This window comes from Herpailurus yagouaroundi, unplaced genomic scaffold (genome assembly GCF_014898765.1).
Source record: "Herpailurus yagouaroundi ecotype Mexico unplaced genomic scaffold, PumYag 163, whole genome shotgun sequence".
NCBI lineage: Eukaryota > Metazoa > Chordata > Mammalia > Carnivora > Felidae > Herpailurus > Herpailurus yagouaroundi.
In genome coordinates, this window is record NW_024412404.1 from 10,304,564 (window position 1) to 10,327,239 (window position 22,676).

Genomic DNA, 22,676 nt, shown 5'->3' on the forward strand with positions numbered 1-22,676 from the left:
ATTAACAAAAGGTGACTTTATAAATCAGTGCAGCCAGTATCTTTTTAATGTAATATACAATTGGCTATAGTGTAAGCAACATCATTTTCTGATTGGGGAACTGTCCAAGAAGGCAGAATTTTTATATTTAAGTAATTTATATTCAAGGAAAAGGGAAGAAACTGGGAAAAGATTATCAAGATTATTTTAGTTTTTAAAAATAAAATTTGTAAGTAGATTGATATGGGGTGCCTGGGTGGCTCAGTCAGCTGAGCACCCAACTCTTGATTTTGGCTTAGGTCATGATCCCATAGTCATGGGATTGAGCCCCATGTCGGGCTCCACTGAATGTGGAGCCTGCTCAAGATTCTCTCTCCTTTTGCCCCTTCCCCCACACTCGTGCTCTTTCTCTTAAAAAAAAAAAAAAAGTTATCTGAACTGGGAAGGAAATAATAATTTAAAAGTCTCTTTTGAAAATCTTTGGTTAACCTGTACTAGGTTTTCTTTGTTCCCCAATGTTTTTGGACCTGTTATCTTTCCGCACTTATTCGTCTCTGGGCCTTTAATGTGAGTATATTTTCATAGATTCTGTATATGTGACTTCTACATAAGTCAGAAGCTGATTGTAAATTGCTTTTGCATCTTGTTATTTTTAACACATAAAAGCTGACCTTTTGGTTAATTTTTGTTCTCAGCAAAAAGCAGGTTTTCTTCCTTTGTATGAAACTATACTTTTTTAATTCACATTGCTTTTTTAATAAGTAAATATGTATCATAAGAATGTTTGTTATTCTTGTATTACTTCAAGTTGTCTTGATCAGCATCAGGTTTTGTATAGAGAACTGTGGATTCAGAAAATACAGGTAATTAGGGCATCTGGGTGGCTCATTCCGTTAAGTGTCCAACTTTGGCTCAGGTCATTGTCTCATTGCTCATGGGTTTGAGCCCCGCGTCAGGCTCCGTGCTGACAGTTTGGAGCCTGCTTCAGATTCTGTGCTTCCCTCTCTCTCTGCCTCTCCCCCATTCGCATTCTGTCTCTGTGTCTCAAACATTAATTTAAAAACGGAGGGCGCCTGGATGGCTCAGTCGGTTAAACATCCGACTTCAGCTCAGGTCGTGATCTTGCAGATGGTCTCTGTGCTGACAGCTCTGAATCTGGACCCTGGAGGCTGTTTCAGATTCTGTGCTCCTCCCCCACTTGTGCTGTTTCTGTGTCTGTCTGTCTGTCTGTCTCTCTCTGTCAAACATTAAAAATAAGCAAACATTAAAAAAAGAAAGAAAATACAGTCAATTAGTTTAAGCCTGCATCCCAGGACTTTTTTTCAAACTGATGACTTTACTGTTAAGTTTCTTATTTTAAAACTTGTATTTCTTTTGATTATAAATATAACGCATGTTTATTTTAAAAATTGGTACATACATGAAAAATTGAAGAAAAAAGTTACCAAAGCCTATGATTCAAAGAGAACCACTGTTAAAATGTTGATTTATTTTTTTATTTTTTTATTTTTTAGAGGTACACACTTTGCTTGGTTGGTTCTGATCACATTGTATTAAAAAGTTGCAGTTTCATCCTTTTCAGTTAATATTAGTGTTTCCCATATAATTATTTTTAAATGTTCTATACTCTTCTATTTAGTTTATGTGGTATTATTCTTTCATTGGATATTTAGATTCTTTAGTTTTTTGAGAAAGGGACTGTTACAAGGAATATGTAAAGTGTTTTGTTTTTCCTGTGTTTAGAATATTTCTTTAGGGTTAATTCCCCAAAATAACTGTGTCAAAGAGAATTAATTTTTTAAGCATCTTAAAACATGTTTCAGATTATTTTCAAAAATATTGTCAGTTTGCATTTTCACAAACATGTTCTGAGCTGAACAAGTGTACTTTTCACCTCAATTTTAAAAAATCAAACTAAAGATATTTGCAGTTTGTTCCTTATTTCAATATCCCATTTTCTTTTTCTGTGTTTTTTATGTTCTGAATATTTAGGTAAATGACCTTCGAAAAGAATTAGAAAGTCGAGCCCTTAGTTCCAAAGGATTAAAATCTCAGTTAATAGCCCGATTGACAAAACAGCTTAAAGTAGAAGAGCAAAAAGAAGAACAAAAGGAATTAGAGAAATCAGAAAAAGAAGAGGAAGAGGAGGATGATAGGAAATCTGAAGATGATAAAGAGGTATATATACACTATTAAATATAATACTTGTTTATAGGGAATTCTTAAAATATGTGCATGTGTACTTTTATTAAGCCACCTGGGTGGCTCAGTCACTTAAGTGTCTGACTCTTGATTGTGGCTCAGGTGATGATCTCATGGTTCCTGAGATAGAGCCCCAAGTCAGGCTCTGCACTGACAGCGCAGAGCCTGCTTGGGATTCTCTCTCTCTCTCTCTCTCTCTCTCTCTCTCTCTCTCTCTCTCCTTCTCTCTCTGCCCCTTCCCTAAGCTTGCCTGCGTGCACACTCTCTCTCAAACTAAATAAACATTTATTAAAAAAAAAAAATACAACTACATAACTGTAAAATTCAACGCTTTTGGTGAACAGTTTGACAAATGCAATATAGTTATATAACCATGACAACAACTAAGACATAAAACAGGTCTGTCACCCTCTAAAAATCTCTACCCTTACGTAAGCATTTTCTTCTCTCCATGTGCTCCTTCTGCTTCTCACACCAGCCTCTGGGAGCCACTGATCTGTTTCCTGTAGTTTTGTCTATTCCAGTATTTCATGTAAATGGAATTATATATAACATTTACAGTCTGACCTCTTCAACTTAGCAAAATGCATTAGAGATTTGCCCATTTTGTTGTATATATTACTAATTTGTTATTTTGTATTGCTTAATAATATCCCATAATATCCCATAGTATCAATGTATCACAGTTTGTTTTCTACTCGAGAGAAATTTGAGTTATTTCCAAATCATGTATTTTTCATCTTCCCTTTTAAAAATGAATGCTAAATTATTCATATGTTTGGGGTGCCTGGCTGGCTCAGTCAGCAGAGCATGCGACTCTTGATCCTTGGGGTCATGGGTTTGAGCCCCACGTTGGCCATAGAGTTTACTTAAAAAATTATTCAGGGGTACCTTTGTGGCTCAGTCAAACATCCAACACTTGATTTTAGCTCAGGTCGTGATCTCACTGCTTGTGAGTTCGATCCCCACGTTGGTCTCTGCACTGATAGCTTGGAGCCTGCTTGGGATTCTGTCTCCCTCTCTCCCTGCCCCTCCCCCCACTTGCTCTCTGTATCTCTTTCAAAAATAAAAGTAAACTAAAAAATTATCCCTGTGTTTTAGAGAGAATTTGATTGACAGAGCCATTAAGTTCAGAGATTGAGTTCGAGTGAAGTGCTTATCCCAGAATTTTGCTGCTTCTACGGCTGTGTGTTTGATTGCATTGCATCTTATGCCCTTACAATAACTCCTAGATGCACAAGCCTGCCATTGTTTTCTGAATTTGAAAGAGAGCAATAGAAGAAGCATGTCAGAATGCCAGTAATTGGACAGACCAACAGTATGTATTTCCTAATGTGATGCATTCTGGATTATACATAATTATTTATGAAGTATTCCTGCCCAAAATGTTTTTACCTTAATCTAATTGTGAGAGAATAGTCAGATTTAGAATGTAAAAAGTTACACAAAGCAGCTTATCTGAACTTCTGAAATGTCTATGTCATGAGAGACAAAAAGAAATGATTTACATTGGGGGCACCTCAGTTTGTTAAGCATCCAACTCTTGGTTTCAGCTCAGGTCATGATATCGTGGTTTTGAAAGTTCAAGCCCCATGTTGGGCTCTGGTTTGGCACTGTGGAGGCTCCTTGGGATTCTCACTCTCCCTGTCTCTCTGTTCCCCCCCCCCCACTTTGTCTCTCAAATAAATAAACTTTAAATAAAAATAAACAATTTACATTAAAAGAGGTTAGCAACACATGATAACTGGATGTATTGAATGAAACTTGACTGGACCCCGAATAGGAAAAAAAAATGCCGTGAAGAATAGTTTGTGGATAATTGGAGACATTTGATTATGGATATGGGTATGATATTAGATAATTTTCAAGCAGTGTTAAATTTCTTAGATGTGATAATGGTTTTTTGTTATGTTGAACTACCTTGTTCTTAAGAGAGTTGTGATTTCTTATTTCATTCAATGATAATATTTATCTTGATAATGAAAATATATCACTTGGATAGTAGGAGCCCTTTTGAGTTGGCTTCTGTGTCCTTTCACATGTCCTCGTTATATTTTGAGGACTTAACTTATTTTGGAGCCCAAAACAGTGTTGCCATCTCACTGTGTACACTCCCTGCCCTGGCTTTGGAATTAGCCATTTCCCAAGGAAATATGTGTGTGTATACTTTCTTAAGATAGAACTATAAAAAGCCCTCATACTTTTTAGTGAAGGTGATGATAATTTAGAAGCCAAGACATACTCGTATCATTGTGCTTCTCATGACCCCTGTTAGTCAATAGAGCTATGGTACAGATATATATTAATTTATACTTATATATACCTACATATATGTATTTGTATCTATATTTGTTACAGTGTATGTATTGAAAGTCATGAGTTTATGCTAGTATCTCCAGTTGTACTCCCAACACCAGAGTTCACTTCAGTTTCCTCCTTTCTGCATACCTAACTCCCTTTTCCAATAATGAGAAATGTAGCTTCCACTGTACTTAATATATTTGCTTACTTGCTCAGTTGTTTGTTGCATTCCCTCTGCTATCTGGATACTCTCTTTACTTTGATCCGATTCCCTACCCTGTATTGTGTCTCTGGATGTTCTTGCTCCATTTGTGTCAGTACCTGTTGACTGGTGGGCTTGTCTGCCAGCCTCCATCCTCTGTATAGACACCTGCTTTGTTGGAGGAGTTGCTTTAGAACTGAATTGTTCAGGACAGAAAGACTAGAAAGAGAAGGCAAAGAAGAGCTGGTTTTCACTTTTTGATGTTAGCAGCCATTGGGGTTGGAAAATAGTGATATTATAATTCGTACCATTTTGTTGTTACATATTTCCCTCATCTCCTATTTGGTTACCTGGTGGTATAGTTTTCTCTCTTGTTAAATTCATATAGAAGAAGGCAGGATCAATTCTTTTAAAAAAATTTTTTTAATGTTTATTTTTTGAGAGAGACAGAGACAGAATGCGAGTGGATTAGGGGCAGAGAGAGAGGGAGACACAGAATCTGAAGCAGGCTCCAGGCTCGGAGCTGTCAGCACAGAGCCCGACATGGGGCTCAAACTCACGAGCTGTGAGACCACGACCTTAGCCGAAGTTGGACACTCATGGACGCTCAACCAACTGAGCCACCCAAGCGCCCCAAGGCAGGATTAATTCTTGATTGTTTTTGTTTTTTTTTTTAATATAGAACACTTTTTGCATATGAACAATCTTTGTGCAGGGGCCATAGACAATCTTTTTTGTATCGTTCTAATTTTAGTATATGTGCTGCTGAAGCAAGCACTGTTTTCCTTTGTTTTATGATGGTTACCCATTTGTTTTTTAACATCATTATGAATTTATTGAGGCACCTGGGTGGCTCAGTTGGTTAAGTATCCGACCTTCGGCTCAGGTCATTGATCTCAGTTTGTGAGTTCAAGCCCCACATTGGTCTCTGCACTGGCAGCTCGGGGCCTGATTTGGATTTTCTCTCCCTCTGACTCTCCCCCACTCACGCTCGCTCTCTCTTTTAAAAAATAAACAACATTTAAAAAATTAAACATGGGTGCCTGGGTGGCTCAGTTGGTTAAGCGTCTGATTTCGGCTCAGGTCATGATCTCAAGGTTCGAGGGTTGGAGCCCTGCATCGGGCTCTGTGGTGACAGTGCAGCTGTTGGATTCTGTGTTTCCCTCTCCCTCTACCCCTGCCCTGCTCATACTCTGTCTCTCAAAAATAAACATTAAAAAATTTGTTTATTAAACATTGTGAATTTATAGATTTAAATGTATTTGATGGGCTTCAGTTCTTTGCAATTCTTATCCTTATTGAAGCTCAAATTGTCTTTTTTTGGCCAGTGGGTGGGAATATATATATACAGATACACAGCACTAATACAGTACTGATGATATACCACTAATGTTACTGCTGAAATTTGTTTATAAAGTTATTTTTGCTTTTCCTATCCTTATTTTCTCCCTGTTGTTTTTATGTTGTACTATAAATACATTGGGCTAGCATGTAGCATTACATATTGTACTCTTTTAATCCTCCTTTAGTCTTGGTTCTACAGTTCTATATCTAACGCTCACCACTAGTGCTTTTGTCATTGTCTCTGAAGGTCATCTCTAGGAGATTCTTCAGAGCTCATGGTAGCAATATTTAGGTTCTTGTATGTTGGTAACAGTTTGACTATACTTAAAAGTCAGTTTTTGGGAATGCAAACTGGTGCAGACACCTTGGAAAACAGTATGGAGGTTCCTCAAAAAATTAAAAATAGAACTACCCTACAACCCAGCAATTGGTATGTTAAGCGCGCGCGCGCGCACACACACACACACACACACACACACACACACACACACACACACACACTGGAGTATTACTTGGCAATCAGAAAGAATGAAGTCTTCCATTTGCAGCTACGTGGATGGAACTAGAGGGTATTATGCTAAGTGAAATTAGACAAATATATGCCTTCACTCATGAGAAATTTAAGATATAAAACAGCAAAGAAGCAAAAAGAATATAACAACAGGGAGGGGGACAAAACATAAGAGACTCTTAAATGTGGAGAACAAACAGGGTTGCTGGAGGGTTTGTAGCGGGGGGGATGGGCTAAATGGGTAAGGGGCATTAAGGGATCTACTCCTTAAATCATTGTTGCACTATATGCTAACTTAGATGTAAATTAAAAAATAAATAATTTTTTAAAGTCAGTTTTGGTGATTATAAAATCTTTGATTCACATTTATATTCTTTTGAATGTTTTTATTTTTTTATTATTATTTTTTTTTCTTTTTTTTTTTTTTTTCTTTTTCCAACGTTTATTTATTTTTGGGACAGAGAGAGACAGAGCATGAATGGGGGAGGGGCAGAGAGAGAGGGAGACACAGAATCGGAAACAGGCTCCAGGCTCTGAGCCACCAGCCCAGAGCCTGACGCGGGGCTCGAACTCACGGACCGCGAGATCGTGACCTGGCTGAAGTCGGATGCTTAACCGACTGCGCCACCCAGGCGCCCCTGAATGTTTTTAATAAACTCTTTTCTATGACATGTAGAGTTTTGCTGTCAAAAATTGATGATAAGGCAATTTACTTTCTGATATGATCACTTGCTATTTTGCCTAGATGCACCGATTTTCTCATTTTTTTAGAATGGTATTTTGATACTGGTCATTCTGAGTTACTATCTTTAGACCCATGGTGTGCTCTTTCGCCATGTGATTTCAGATTTTTTTTTTTCTCAGCAAAATTTCTCTTTAACAAAAATTTTTTTTAGTAAAATATACGTTAATAAAAATCACCATTATACTATTTTTACTGTACAATTCAGTGGCATTAAGTACATGCACAGTGTTGTGGAACTATCCCTATTTTATGCATCCAGAACTTTATTATTATCCCAAATGGTAACTCTCATTAAACAATTAAGTCCCCATACCCGTCTTCCTCTCTACCCTAGTAACCTGTGTTCTGCTTTCTGTCTCCAAATTTGTCTGTGCTAGATCCCTCATGTAAGTAGAATCATACAGTATTTGCTCTTTTGTGTCTGGTTCTCTTAATGTAATGTTTTCAAAGTTCATGTCCTAGTATATATCAGAACTTCATTTCTTTTTAAGGCTGAATAATACTCCATTTCATGTGTATATTGTATTTTGTTTATCCATTCATCTCTGGTGGACACTTGTTGTTTTCATCTCTTGGCTCTTGGGAATAAAATTGTCATCAACAGTCACATTTTCTTAAGTAAAGTTGTTTTGTATTTGGTCTATTCCCTATTGTTTTCTTATAAGAATCCTGTTATCTCATATTCAGTATTTTTTTGCCTTTTCAGCTTCTATCTCTTGCTTGGATCCTTTTCCTCTTCATTTCTTGTTTTAAAATTTTTTCCCAGGCGCCTGGGTGGCGCAGTCGGTTAAGCGTCCGACTTCAGCCAGGTCACGATCTCGCGGTCCGGGAGTTCGAGCCCCGCGTCGGGCTCTGGGCTGATGGCTCAGAGCCTGGAGCCTGTTTCCGATTCTGTGTCTCCCTCTCTCTCTGCCCCTCCCCCGTTCATGCTCTGTCTCTCTCTGCCCCCCCAAAAATAAATAAACGTTGAAAAAAAAAATTAAAAAAAATTTTTTTTTCCCATTGTCTTCTGTTTGCTTAAGGCAGTGGCTCTTGAGTTTATTTGCTTTTGTATTCCTTCTAGTTTATTTTAAATTTCTGAATCGATTTTTTCTTTGTAATTATTTCCTGTATTTTATCACCTTATTTTTACTTAAAAAATTTTTTTTAATCTTTTTAATGTTTATATATTTTGAGAGACAGAGAGGGACAGACGGTGAGCAGGGGAGGGGTAGAGAGAGAGAGAGACACAGAATCAGAAGCAGGATCTAGACTCCGAGCTGTCAGCACAGAGCCTGACGCGGGCTCAAACTCAAGAACTGGGAGATACGATCTGAGCTGAAGTCGGACACTTAACTGACTGAGCCACCCGGGCACCCCTTTCACCTTATTTTTACTTTTAAAATTCTTGGGGCGCCTGGGTGGCGCAGTCGGTTAAGCGTCCGACTTCAGCCAGGTCACGATCTCGCTGTCCGTGAGTTCGAGCCCCACGTCAGGCTCTGGGCTGATGGCTCGGAGCCTGGAGCCTGTTTCCGATTCTGTGTCTCCCTCTCTCTCTCTGCCCCTCCCCTGTTCATGCTCTGTCTCTCTCTGTCGCAAAAATAAATAAACGTTGAAAAAAAAAATTAAAAAAAAAAAATTCTTTATGTTGTTCTTTCATAGTTTGTGAGATTTTCTCAATCTCTTTTAGCACACTTTAAAATAGTAAAATAGTAAGTTAAGATTTTTATCTATGACTGTTTTTCTGGCCCACTTTCATTGTCTGTAGGGATATAGTTCTCCTTGTTCTCTTTTTTTTTAAATAGTAACTTTGTATAGGACTTGACCTCAATACTTTCTGTTGCTCATTTTTAGGTGAATTTAGTTTGCCTAACATTATATTAGAAGAGATTGCTTAAGACAGCTTCTTTTTTTTTTAATGTTTATATTTGAGAAAGTGCGAAAACACATGTATAAGGGGAGGAAGGGCAGAGAGAGGGGGAGATGGAGAATCTGAAGCAATGCAGGGCTCGATCTTATGAACCATGATATCATGACCTGAGCCAAAGTTAGATTCTTAACCAACTGAGCCACCCAGGTACTCCGAGATAGCTTTTTTAAATTTCATTGAGCTCTGTATTGTGTTATTTTCTTATTTTCTCAAAATATATGATAGCTTGCTTTCTGAGATTTCAATCTCTGTTGCCCTTCTATCACTGTTTATCAGGACCTTCTCCTCCCATGTGTCTGTTGTCGCTATCCTGCTCCCTATTCTAATGATTCTACTTCCAGAAATAACCTCCTCAGTGTAAGGCACTATGCTGTAAAGATGCCGTGGTAAATCAGCCTTGTAAGTTCATAGACCTAGAATGTTCTAGGCACTTTTAGATCACCGGCTAAACACCGGCTCCTTGTACTCACTATCGTTGGGAGTAAAATGTTGCCTAGTTTCAGCTGCTTTTATGAAATTGACCTGCTCACTTTCCAGTGAATACCTATTGACTCTTTTGTGGTTTTCTTGTTTGTTTTAAGATATTTTAGGTTTCTTTATTGTGTTTTTCTACATGATGATTAAGAGTTAAATTTTATTCTCTGGTTTGTTACAAGTTTGCCAAAAAAATCCCAGCAATACCCAGTACAGTATCTATTGTTAAATCATAGTGACTGTAATTTGTTTGCAAGGTGATTCAGTGCCCTACAATTAAAGCTGGATTGCTATTTAGGACTACATTGTCTTTGTGCAGTTTTTAAATGGACAGTTTTAATCATTAATGGAGGATGAGGAAAGCCACACATTTTATTGACTTTTAGATTTCACTTAGAAAACAAAGTCAGTGGGAAAATAAGTATATATCCTAATGTGGTGTTTTTGTTTTTGTTTTTTATGTTTTTTTAAGTAGAAAAACAGAGGTCAGGGATTTGAAACCAAAGGTGGGAGATCCTACCAAGGTCCCACATGTGCTCCTATGCGTTAGATGAGGCCAGTGTCAAAGATGTGTGCCCATCATCTGGCTTGTCTTGTGGGCTGGCTCTCCTACGTTCCTTCTTTTGGTATTTGGCAAGGACATCTCCATCTTGGGGTTTCCCTTGGTTCTGAGGATTTAGATCCTCAGCTGAACTTTCATGACGTGGTGTTTTTTTCATGTCTAGTTGTGCATTGTTGCTCTCTCCTCAGATTTCTTGGGTGTTCACAATTATTTATTATTTATCTAGCTGTGTTCAAGGTACAAGACAAGCCTCGGGGTCTCCCTACTCTTCTATCTTAACTCCTCCTCCCTAGTTTTCCTGTTCTTAGATCCATCATACAACTCCATTGTTTCCTTTTGCTTTCTCTCTATACAAATGCCAGTAACATATAGGTCTTTTGGCTCTTGTGACTTTTTTCTACCCACTTGTATACTGGGGTTTATGGGGATACCATTTCACCTTGTTTTGTTGTGAGTGTACTTGGATGTTGGTTTTGGTATATAGATTATTCTTTTTTAATGTGGGGATTCAAGAAGATCCAGAAGCTATGCTACCATCACTATTTACCAAATACCCTGATTTATATAATGTTAATAAAGGTGTCCCCCCAGTCCCCTTAGAAGACAATTTCTTATGCTGAGAAACTGAAAAGGAAGAAAAGTAGGAGCCATAAAAACTGCTGTCTTTAGTAAATTTGAACTTTCTTCCAGCCCTATGTTTGGCATAATCACCATAAGGAGTCATGGGAATTTTGCCCTTTTTCTTTCCATGATGTGCGTTTTATATATATATATATATATATGTATATATATATATATATATATATATATATATATATATATATATACATATATATATATATATATATAGTATGTGGAGATATAACCAGCACTTAAAATTTCAAATATGTAGGAAGAAGAAAGAAAACGTCAAGAAGAAATGGAACGCCAGCGTCGGGAAAGAAGATACATTTTGCCGGATGAACCAGCCATCATAGTACATCCAAACTGGGCTGCAAAAAGTGGCAAGTTTGACTGTAGCATTATGTCCTTGAGTGTACTTTTGGACTACAGATTAGAGGATAATAAGGAACATTCATTCGAGGTAATGTTTTAAGTTTGAATTGGGATCTAAATAAGGTACACACGTTTTGATTGGTTAATATATCTTAAATTTCTTTGATGGCCTTTTTCATGGATTATGTTTTTGGGTTTTTGTTTTTTCCTTGCAATTTTATTCTTTGGTGGGGGTGGAGACAGCAGCTGATTTTTCTAAATGACTCCTTTTTGTTGATTGCATTCCTGTAGGATTGTTTAAATGTTCCTGTGGCCTCTGTATTTCTTGTGAATTGATAGATAGATCTGAAGTTTTAATCAGATTCTGATTTAATTATTTTTTTAAAAAACTACTTCATAAGTAGTGGTGTGTTCTTTTATCAGACTTACAGGGGACACATGATACATTATGTCTAATTGCTTCCTTTAGAATGAAGTAATGCTTTATTTACTCTATAATTAAAATCTCATTTAATAGGATTTAAAATTTTGCTTGTAACTGAGGTATAAGATAAAAAATAATTGATATTTATTTTTCAATATGAATCTATTTCTTTTTTACCATTATTGTACTGCAGATTTACAACATATTTATTTTTCAAAGTAATTGAAGATTTTTATCCCTAAAGAAGTGATAGCTTCATTCTTTAAGTAAAACAATGTAAAATATTTAAAAATGTTAATTTCTTAATAGCCTGTGAAAAATTATAATTGTATTCAATTATTGTATCTTAACACATTTCACATTGGTCTTTTTGTTTTTGTTTTATTTTATAAATTATATTGGAAAAGTCAGTCATACTTAATTGACCTAAGATATCCTTGTCCACAAGATGAAAATGAATTACTTAAGACTAGAGACATTTACAAACACAGAGAATTACTGAGGCAATTATAAAACACGAAGTCCACGCTTATTGGTTGTGATATAAGACAGGTTACAAATAGTAAAATATTTATAATTTTTAGTGTTTTTAAATACTGTTTTTAAATATTATAGTGTTTTTAAATGTTTTTATTTTTTATTTTTTTTTTTTAATTTTTTTTTTCAACGTTTATTTATTTTGGGGGCAGAGAGAGAGGGAGACACAGAATGGGAAGCAGGCTCCAGGCTCTGAGCCATCAGCCCAGAGCCCGACGCGGGGCTCGAACTCACGGACCGCGAGATCGTGACCTGGCTGAAGTCGGACGCTTAACTGACTGCGCCACCCAGGCGCCCCAAATGTTTTTAAATATTATGGCTATATGATTTTATTTTTATTACTAGTTGCCATAAATATAACTCTTGATAGTAATATAACTCTTAGTAGTAATTTGAATAAGTAAATGAAAAAATTAGTCTTTGGTATTATATATTGTTTATACAATATATAATGTAAATCTGACTGATGGTGTCCATGGATCTCAAACTAATGCTATTCCATTGGAAACAAAGCAATTTGTGAAATAGCCCTTCATTAGTAAAATGATCCTTTCTTTGTTTCCTCCTCACCTAACATATCTTCTGGGTTAATTTCCTTTTAATCTGTTTAGAATGCAGATGTCATTTTGGTACATGAATTTTTAAAAAATATTCTGTAAGAGGGACACCTAGCTGGCTTATTTGATGGATCATGGTACTGTTGATCTCAGGGTTGTAAGTTTGAGCCCCGTGTTGGGTATAGAGGTTACTTAAAAAAATGCTAATAATGGGGTGCCTGGGTGGCTCAGTCGGTTGGGCATTCGACTTCAGCTCAGGTCATGATTTATGGTTCGTCAGATCAAGTCCCATGTCAGGCTCTGTGCTGACAGTTCAGAGAGCCTAGAGCCTGTTTTGGATCCTGTGTTTCCCTCTCTCTCTGCCCCTCCCCCGTTAATGCTTTGTCTCTCTCAAAAATGAGTAAACATTAAAAAAAATTTTTTAAATGGTAATAAAATCTTTAAAAATTCTATAAGAAAAAGCATTTATCATAAAATTATAAATCTTTGATTTAATATTAATTCTAGGCTTATCTCTTTCAGTTTCAATTCTGCTCTTCTAGGTAGTGCCTGACTGGCTCCTTCGGAAGAGCATGTAACTCTTGATCTCAGGGTTGTGGGTTCGAGCCCCACATTGGGTGTAGAGATTACGTAAATAAATAAATAAACTTTAAAAAATTAATTCTATTCTTCTAGTTACTGGTCTAGGCTTCTTATTTAACGCCTTTAAATTACTATTTTTTGTCTCTAGGTAATAGAAAAGAGAAGGCTTAGGAAAAGATATGCCTCTTGCTATTTTTCTTATTTATTTACACTAATGGTTAAGAGAAAGTGGAGTTTTCAACATCTTAGTGGTCATTTTACAGATAATAGATTTCTGTTTTCTTAAAATGTGTAAAGACTGGGTATGAATTAAAATAGACTATAAGATCAATTTTAATACATTATATTATCCTTTATGATCAGAAAAATAGTCAACTATACTGAACACATTGTATAAGATTATGTATGTATGTGTTTAAGTCTATTTATTTTGTGAGAGAGGAGAGAGAATCCCAAGCAGGCTCTGCAGTGTCATTGCAGAGCTGCATGTGGGGCTTGATTTCATGAATTATGACATCATGGCCTGAGCCAAGATCAAGAGTCAGGTGTTTAACTTATTGAGCCACCCAGCCACCCCAAGATTATGTATTTTATTTTATTTATTTATTTTTTTCAGTTTATTTATTTTTGAGAGCGGGAGAGGGCAAGCAGGGGAGGGGCAGAGAGAGGGGAACAGAGGATCTGAAGTGGGCTCTGCTCTGACAGCAGCAAGCCCAGTTTGGAGCTTGTATGCATGGAGCTCAAGATCTTGACCTGAGCCAAAGTCAGACACTCAACCCACTGAGCCCCCCAGGCGCCCCCCAAGAATACATATTTTAGAGCTGTGGTCAACCATTTCAAGTCCTGGACCCTTTCAATCTATTAGAAACAATTAGCCTTAGAATTTTTCTTTCTTTAATATTTTTAAGTAATCTCTGCACCTGGTGGAGGGCTCAAATTCACAAGCCCGAGATCAAGAGTTGTGTGCTCTACCGACTGAGTCAGCCAGATGCCCCTTCCTTAGAAATCTTTATGTAGAAAATTCATTATATAATTTTAGGTTCATGAGTATGTCGGTATACATGGACACTTGCATAATAATAATGCATACTCCCTACTCAGAATTCTGAATTGGTCTCCCTCTTCTGAAATGCTTTTATAGATATTTATATGGCCCATTCCCTTGCCACCTTCAGCTCACTTTTCAGAGAGGCCTTCTCTGACTATATTACATTTTGTTACTCTCTCTGTGTTTATCCTGCTTAAACATTTGATGTTGGTTTGGTTATCTTTTACTTTTCCCCACTTGATTATTAGCTCATTAGAGTCAAGATTTTTGTCTGCTTTCATTAATGCTATATCACCAGTGCCTAAAACACTCCATGTTATATAGTAGGCATTTCAGAAAACCTGGCTGAGTAAATGAATAAAATTCGTTAATCATGAAGATGAATTGCTGTGTAGAAACCCTTTTTTTCTACTCATTTTCAAATTTTTTGTGGTACAGTTTTACTATTTTTTCTAAATTTGGCCAAAAGTACACTATATAGTATTCATAAGAGTTTTTGAGTCTTTTGAGAATCTTCAACATCATTGACACCAATTATTACAACTCTGTTATTAGTGAATGTTAATTGTTAGATGTGGCAAGTCATTATTTGATAAATAACTGTGCTGGATGTATTCAGTATTTTTATTAACGTTGCGTTACTCTTGGTATCTTTTTATAGGTTTCATTGTTTGCAGAACTTTTCAATGAAATGCTTCAAAGAGATTTTGGTGTCAGAATATACAAATCATTATTATCTCTTCCTGAGAAAGAGGACAAAAAAGAAAAGGAGAAGAAAAGCAAAAAAGATGAGAGAAAAGATAAAAAAGAAGATAGAGATGATGAAACTGATGAACCAAAACCCAAGCGGAGAAAATCAGGCGATGATAAGGATAAAAAAGAAGATAGAGATGAAAGGAAGGTCTGTAATTATTTCCATGGCCACCAACCTGATTTAGAAGTTTTCATTTAGTCTTCTAGAGTATAAAAATGATGATGAATTTCATCATGATAGTGAAATGTAAAGGCCAAACTAAAGGATTTTACTGTATTATTAGAAATTTAATTCTTTGAATTAAGCCTCTATAAACATCTAGATCTTGTTTCTGATAGTTTATTTCTTTTTTATAATTTAAGGTGTATAGCATAGTGGTTTATTTACATATATTTGAATGGTAGTTTACTTTTAAAGTGCATTGTTAAGATTTTATAGTATCTTTTTCAAGTAAATTAATGAATTTAATGATTTTTGGTTTCAGTCGTTTAACGTTTGGTCAGATATCTTGTTTAATTTTAAGACATTTTAAATTATAGAAAGAAGATAAAAGAAAAGATGATTCTAAAGATGATGATGAAACTGAAGAAGATAATAATCAGGATGAGTATGATCCAATGGAAGCAGAAGAAGCTGAGGATGAAGAAGATGGTATGGTCCAAATTTCTTTATCTCTCCTGTGGATGAACTATATTTTTTGTTTGTTGACTTTGTGTAATCACAATCTAGAATTTTAGTATTTTTTCTTTGTTAGAAACAGTAAAATATTTTTTAGTAAAAACCTGTTTATATTATTAATAGATGAGAGGAATTTTTTTAAGTAAAATCTAGCATTTTATTTAGATCTTACTAAACTGTTGGAATTGAGAACCAGACATATGTAACAAACCTCCAAAAATAGATCCTGAAAGGCACTTTCTGCTTAGGACAAGCTGTCATGGAATAAACCAGCTGTCTTCTCTGTGCTACACAAGCCAAGTCAGCTTTCTCCATGGCCAGTTGCACCAGCTCTGCCTTCCCTTCTGTTAACACCACCCAGACCCCCTTTATGTTCAACCCAGGGTTTTTCTGTAGGACACTTAGGACTGCCTGGGAATGCTGCACATATATTACCCGAAGCGGGCTAAACTCAAGAACTGTGAGATCATTACCTGAGCCGAAGTTGGATGCTTAGCCAACTGAGCCACCCAGGTGCCCCTAAAGATCCTTTTTTAGGATAGAGATTTTTTATAATATATATTTTCTGAGGATTATTACTATTTAAGGTCTTTTTTGGTTTGCCTCTACCTTTTCTTGCTACCACAGCATTTTACTTTTCTTTGCGTTAATGAAAATATTTGAACATAAAAGAAGCTGAGAGTATAGTGCATCAAACACTCCATATCCAACAATTCGTTCATTTGTGAATATTTTGTCTTCTGTGTGTTTCTGATCCATTTGAAAGTAGGAATTCTTCAACTTTCCTAAGAAAAGATATTCTCTTAACCATAACTCTATAATCCCACCTAAGAAAATTAACAATAACATCATATTCCACTTTAACCACCTAATATCTAGTCTTAATTGTCCTAATAATCTCAATAGCAGTATTGCTTCATTTATCTTCTATAACCTGCTTTGTCCAATTTAGCCCTTTTTTATTGTCCTGGTTCCCCCCACCTCCCTGCCCCGTTCTCCAGTATGGTCCTATCACTGCTTTAATTAAATCACTAAACTGTTTTCTCATTATTTTGTCTTTGTCAGAATGTTCTGGCTCTCAATCCTTATTTGTCTTCTTTATTCTAGTATATAATTACCTTGGTGGTTTTCTCATCCATTCTCGTAGCTTAAAGTACTGTCTGTTATATACTGTTTATATATATATACTATATATAAAGTACTGTTATATACTGACTGTTCTCAAAGGTATGTCTTAGTTCAGACCTCTCTCCCATATTTCCCTATCAGCTGCCTACTTGGTATCTCCATTAAGTTATCTGACATTTCAAAATAAACCTATCTAAAACTGAATTCCTGCTTTCCCCCTTTACCAAAAAGAAAACAAAAAACCTTCCACCCTCAGCCTTATTACACTAATTTGATGGCAACTTCATCCTTTAAATTGCTCAAGCTAAAATTTAGGAATCCTCCTAAACTCCTCTTTTTTGTCATATACCATTTCCATCCTATCTGGAAGTCATATTTTCTCTATCTTAAAAACATCCAGGGGTGCCTGGGTGGCTCAGTCAGTTGAGCATCTGACTTCAACTCAGGTCATGATCTTGCAGTTTGTGAGTTCGAGCCCCGCGTTGGGCTCTGTGCTGACAGCTCAGAGCCTGGAGCCTGCTTCGGATTCTGTGTCTCCCTCTCTCTCTGCCCCTGCTCTGCTCGCAACCTGTCTCTCTCAAAAAGTGAATAAACATTAAAAAAAAAAAAAAAAATCCAGAAGCAGACCATATCTTACCAGCTCCACTAATCTAACCTTAATCCAAGTGATGTTTCTCTTGCCTAGTTTATTTTTATTTATTTTTATTTTTTTAATGTTTATTCATTTTTGAGAGAGAGAGAGCAAGCAAGGGAGGGGCACAGAAAGAGGGAGACACAGAATCTGAAGCACACCACAGCTGTCAGCACATAGCCCAACGCAGGCCTCAAACCCACAAACTGTGAGATCATAACCAGACGCTTAACTGACTGAGCCACCCAGATGCCCCAAGTGTTTGTTTTTTGTTTGTTTGTTTTGTTTTTTTTGAGAGAGCGAGAGCACAAGCAGGGGAGAGGCAGAGACAGGGAGAGAGACAGAATCCCAAGCAGGCTCCATGCTGTCAGTGCAGAGTCCCACATGGGGCTTTATCTCATGAACCTTGGGATCAGGACCTGAGGCAAAATCAAGAGTTGGATGTTTAACTGACTGAGCCACCTAGCTGCCCCTTGCATAGTTTATTTTTAAAAATCTCCTATCTGGGGACATCTGGGTGGCTCAGTTGCTTAAGCTTTCAACTCTTGATTTCAGCTCAGGTCATCATCTCATGGGTTGTGGGATTGAGCCCGAGTCAGGCTTTGCGCTGGTGGCATGGAGCCTGCTTGGGATTCTCTCTCTCCCTCTCTCTGCCTCTCCCCACCCCCTGCTCGCTCACTCACTCTCAAAATAAATAAAGATTTAAATAAATAAATATCTTCCTGTCTGGTTTCCTGGCCTGCTCACTTCTCCTTTAAAGTCTCTTCTCGGGGCGCCTGGGTGGTTCAGTCAGTTGAGTGTCCAACTTCGGCCCAGGTCATGGTCTCATAGTTCGTGAGTTCAAGCCCCATGTCAGACTCTGTGCTGACAGCTCAGAGCCTGGAGCCTGCTTCAGATTGTGTCTCCCTCTCTCTCTGCCCTTTCCTTGCTTGCTCTCTCTCTCAAAAATAAATAAACATTTAAAAAAATTTTAAAAAGTAAAAAAAAATAAAGTCTCTTCTCAACACAATTGACAGAATTACCTTTGTAAAATTTAAGGCATTTCATTTATTTTTTCTCATTTGTTTTCAGACTCCTTCAGTGGGTCTCCATTTCACTCCATGTTAAAAGCCAAAGTGTTTACAGTGACATCTGTCTAAGGCTCTACCACATCAAGTCTGTAATTTCATCTCTTACCACTCTTTCTACTTGCACATTGCACCTAATGGATCCTGTTTCTTGAACCCATTGTGTATGCCCCCATATTAGGACCTTTGCATTGGCAGTTCCTTCTATGTGCACACTCTTTCCCAGAGATCTGCCTTCCTGACTCCTTCACATTTGTGGTCTTTGTTCAGCTATCACTTTCTCAGTAAGGCCTACTCTACATTCAGCCCTCTTTAAAAAAAAATGTAGGGGCGCCTGGGTGGCGCAGTCGGTTAAGCATCCGACTTCAGCCAGGTCACGATCTCGCGGTCCGTGAGTTCGAGCCCCGCGTCAGGCTCTGGGCTGATGGCTCAGAGCCTGGAGCCTGTTTCCGATTCTGTGTCTTCCTCTCTCTGCCCTTCCCCTGTTCATGCTCTGTCTCTCTCTGTCCCAAAAATAAATAAACGTTGAAAAAAAAAAATTAAAAAAAAATGTAGTCCTCCCCACCAGTACACATTCCTCATCCTTCCTTATTCTGTTCTACTTATAGAACTTTAAACCTATTTTCTTAACACTAATTACTTATTTTACTTACTGTCTTTTTCCTAGTTGAATACACATGAGCTCTTAGTAAGGAAAAGAGGGAGGTTTTTTTGGCACCTGGCTGGCTCATTCGGTAGAGCATGCAACCCTTGATCTCAGGCTTGTGGGTTTGAGACCCACATTGGGTATAGAGATTACTTAAGAATAAAATTGTTGGGGCACCTGGGTGGCTCAGTCGGTTAAGCGTCCAATTTGGGCTCAGGTCACGATCTCACGGTTTGTGGATTCAAGCCCTGCGTCGGGCTCTGGGCTGACTGCTCAGAGCCTGGAGCCTGCTTTGGATTCTGTGTCTCCCTCTCTCTCTGTGCCTACCCCGCTGCATGCGTGCGTGCTCTCTCTCTCTCTCTCTCTCTCAAAAATAAACGTTAAAAAGAAAAAAAGAATAAAATTGTTAAGGGGCTGCCTGGGTGGCTTAGTTGGTTAAGTGTCTGACTCTCAATCTCAACTCATGTTTTGATCTTAGGGTTGTGAGTTTAAGCCCTGCATTGGGCTTCAGGTGAGCAAGGAGCTTACTTAAAAATACATACATATAGGGGCACCTGAGTGTCTTAGTTGAGGGTCCAACTTTGGCCCAGGCCGTGATCTCACAGTTGGTGAGTTCGAGCACTACATTGGGCTCGATGCTGTCAGCACAGAGCCCACCTCACATCCTCTTTCCCCCTCTCTGCCTCTGCCCATCCCCACTGGATTGTTTGCTCTCTCTCTCTCAAAAAAAAAAAAAAAAAATTTTAAAAAACAAATACATACATACAAAAAACAGTGTTGTCATGCCTGGCAGGCTTAGTTGGTAGAGCGTGTTGTGAGTTTGAGCCCCATGTTGGTTGTAGAGATTACTTAAAAGTAAAATCTTAAGGGGGTCCTGGGTGGCTCAGTTGGTTCAGCATCCCAACTTCTGCTCAGGTCATGATCTCACAGTTTGGGAGTTCGAGCCCTATGTTGGGGTTTATGTGGATAGCACAGAGGCTGCTTTGGATTCTGTCTCCCTCCCTTTCTGTCCCTCCCCCTCTAGCGCTCACTCGTGCTCTCTCTCTCAGAGATAAACATTGAAAAAATTTTTAAATATAAAATATTAAAAGGGGACCTTGGGTGGCTATGTTAGTTAAGCATCTGACTCTTAATTTCGGCTCACGTCATGATCTCACAGTTTATGGGTTTGAGTCCCACGCTGGGTGCTGCACTGACAGCACGGAGCCTGTTTAGAGTTCTCTCTCTGCCCCTTCGCTGTGTGCGTGTGTGTGCTCTCTCTCTCAAAATAAATAAACTTTAGGGGTGCCTAGATGGCTCAGTCTGTTGAGCATCCAACTTTGGCTCAGGTCATGGTCTCATGGTTTGTGGTTTCAAGCCCCACATCAGTCTCTTGTCAGCAGGGAGCCCGCTTCAGATCATCTGTCCTTCCCCTCTCTCTGCCCCTCCCCCACTCACACACACTCTCAAAAATAAATCTTTAAAAATAAAATAAACTTTTAAAAAAATCTTCAAAAATTTTTTAAATAAAATCTTAAAAAAAAAATAGACGAGCAGTTTTTGTCTCCTCTTTTCTGATGTTTATTTCAAGTTCCTGGAATAGTCTCAACACCCAAATAGTCTCTAGTAGATATTTGTTGAATGAATATCATTAACTGCAAAGCCAAATAGGGTGATGGGATTATCGTTCTTTTTTGGTTTTCTTTGTATTTCCAATTGCTGCTTGTTTATGATATCAGGTTTTTTTCCCTTATACTATATTTCATTAACCTATCAAGTAACCTATTGGGAGACTACTCTTTTTCCAGTGGTAAAGTAGAATTGGTAATTTTTTTAAAAATGAAAATCCAATGTCATTTAATGTCTAAAATGGTGTTAAATCTTAGTAATCAGCATATAACAATAAGATCTATTTTTTCCTATCAATTTGATGAAATTAAGTTTTTAATAAAAGGTCATATTAACCAGGGTAAAGAGAAGAGTTGTATCATCACTCTTGGGGTCAGTTTAAATTGTTGCACTTTTTCTGGACAGAAATTTGATGGTATCTGTCAACTGTGTCCTTTAAAATACCAACACACTGTGGTGCCTGGCTTGCTCTGTTGGTTAAGTGTCCCAACTCTTTTTTTATGTTTATTTTTGTGATGGAGCCAGTGGGGAAGCAGAGAGGGGGGGACAGAGGATCCAAAGTGGGCTCTCACCTGACAGCAGCAAGCCTGATGTGGGGCTCAAACTCATGAACTGTAAGATCATGAACAGCCAGAGTCGGACACAACCCACTGAGCCACTCAGGTGCCCCTCTTTAAAGTTATTTTTAAAAATCTAAGTTCCAGGAGAGTCAAAGTTTTCAAAGTGACAGCTTTCAAGTTAAATACTCAAATAAGGTGGATCATGTCTATAAAATATTAAGGAAGGGAATTTAACATTTGTGTAGTATATGATATACTCTTGATAAAAATTATTTGTAATTATAGTTCTACTCAGAGGGTATTTTCTGTATTTTATGATGGAGGAAACTGAAGCTCTTAGCAGTAAATTAGTTTACCCTATAAAGTAATAAACCTAATAAAGCAGCTGAACTGCTCTGTACTATAGTATGGTTCCAAGGACACATTTGTTTTTAAACTTTTTTTTTTTTTTTTCAACGTTTATTTATTTTTGGGACAGAGAGAGACAGAGCATGAACGGGGGAGGGGCAGAGAGAGAGGGAGACACACAATCGGAAACAGGCTCCAGGCTCTGAGCCATCAGCCCAGAGCCCGACGCGGGGCTCGAACTCCCGGACCGCGAGATCGTGACCTGGCTGAAGTCGGACGCTTAACCGACTGCGCCACCCAGGCGCCCCGTAAGGACACATTTGTTTTTAAACAGTTTGTTGAGGTGCTAATACATACTACAAAACTCATTCTAAATGTGCAATTTAGGGGCCCCTGGGTGGCTCAGTTGGTTAAGCGTCCGACTTCGGCTCAGGTCGTGATCTCGCGGTTTGTGGGTTCGAGTCCTGCGTCGGGCTCTGGGCTGACAGCTCAGAGCCTGGAGCCTGTTTCAGATTCTGTGTCTCCCTCTCTCTCTGCCTTTCCCCTGCTCATGCTCTGTCTCTCTCTGTCTCAAAAATAAATAAATGTTAAAAATTGTTTTTTTTTTAAATGTGCAATTTAATCATTCTTAGTAACTTTTTTTGAAACCATCACCACAGTCCAGTTTTAGACCTTTTGCCTATTTATGTTTTACAATAATGGCTTTGTTGAGATATAACTCACATACTATGTAATTCCTTCATTTAAAATTTGGAGTACAGTTCGGGTGCCTGGCTGGTTCAGTCATGAGCATGCAACTCTTGATCTTGGGGTCATGAGTTTGAGCCCCAGGTTGAGTGTAGAGATCATTTAAAAATAAATAAATAAAGTTTTTTTAAAGAGT

At 37.7% G+C, this 22,676-nt stretch overlaps 1 protein-coding gene and 1 non-coding gene across 5 annotated transcripts in view; one reads left to right on the top strand and one right to left on the bottom strand.

The window, feature by feature from the left end:
- The window catches only part of CCAR1 (cell division cycle and apoptosis regulator 1), a 63,767-nt gene that overhangs the window by 34,528 nt on the left and 6,563 nt on the right, over window positions 1–22,676 (top strand). For 3 of the 4 annotated variants that reach the window (XM_040485213.1, XM_040485214.1, XM_040485211.1), the window contains 4 exons: window positions 1,972–2,157; window positions 11,122–11,313; window positions 15,035–15,274; window positions 15,667–15,778. In XM_040485213.1, the coding sequence (XP_040341147.1) occupies window positions 1,972–2,157; window positions 11,122–11,313; window positions 15,035–15,274; window positions 15,667–15,778 (730 nt within the window). The remainder of the gene's footprint in view (window positions 1–1,971; window positions 2,158–11,121; window positions 11,314–15,034; window positions 15,275–15,666; window positions 15,779–22,676) is intronic. The other variant, XM_040485215.1, reaches the window with a different exon arrangement.
- Window positions 5,357–5,462, bottom strand: LOC121037586 (U6 spliceosomal RNA). The gene has a single exon (XR_005793862.1). It is a non-coding gene; the product is annotated as a U6 spliceosomal RNA (small nuclear RNA).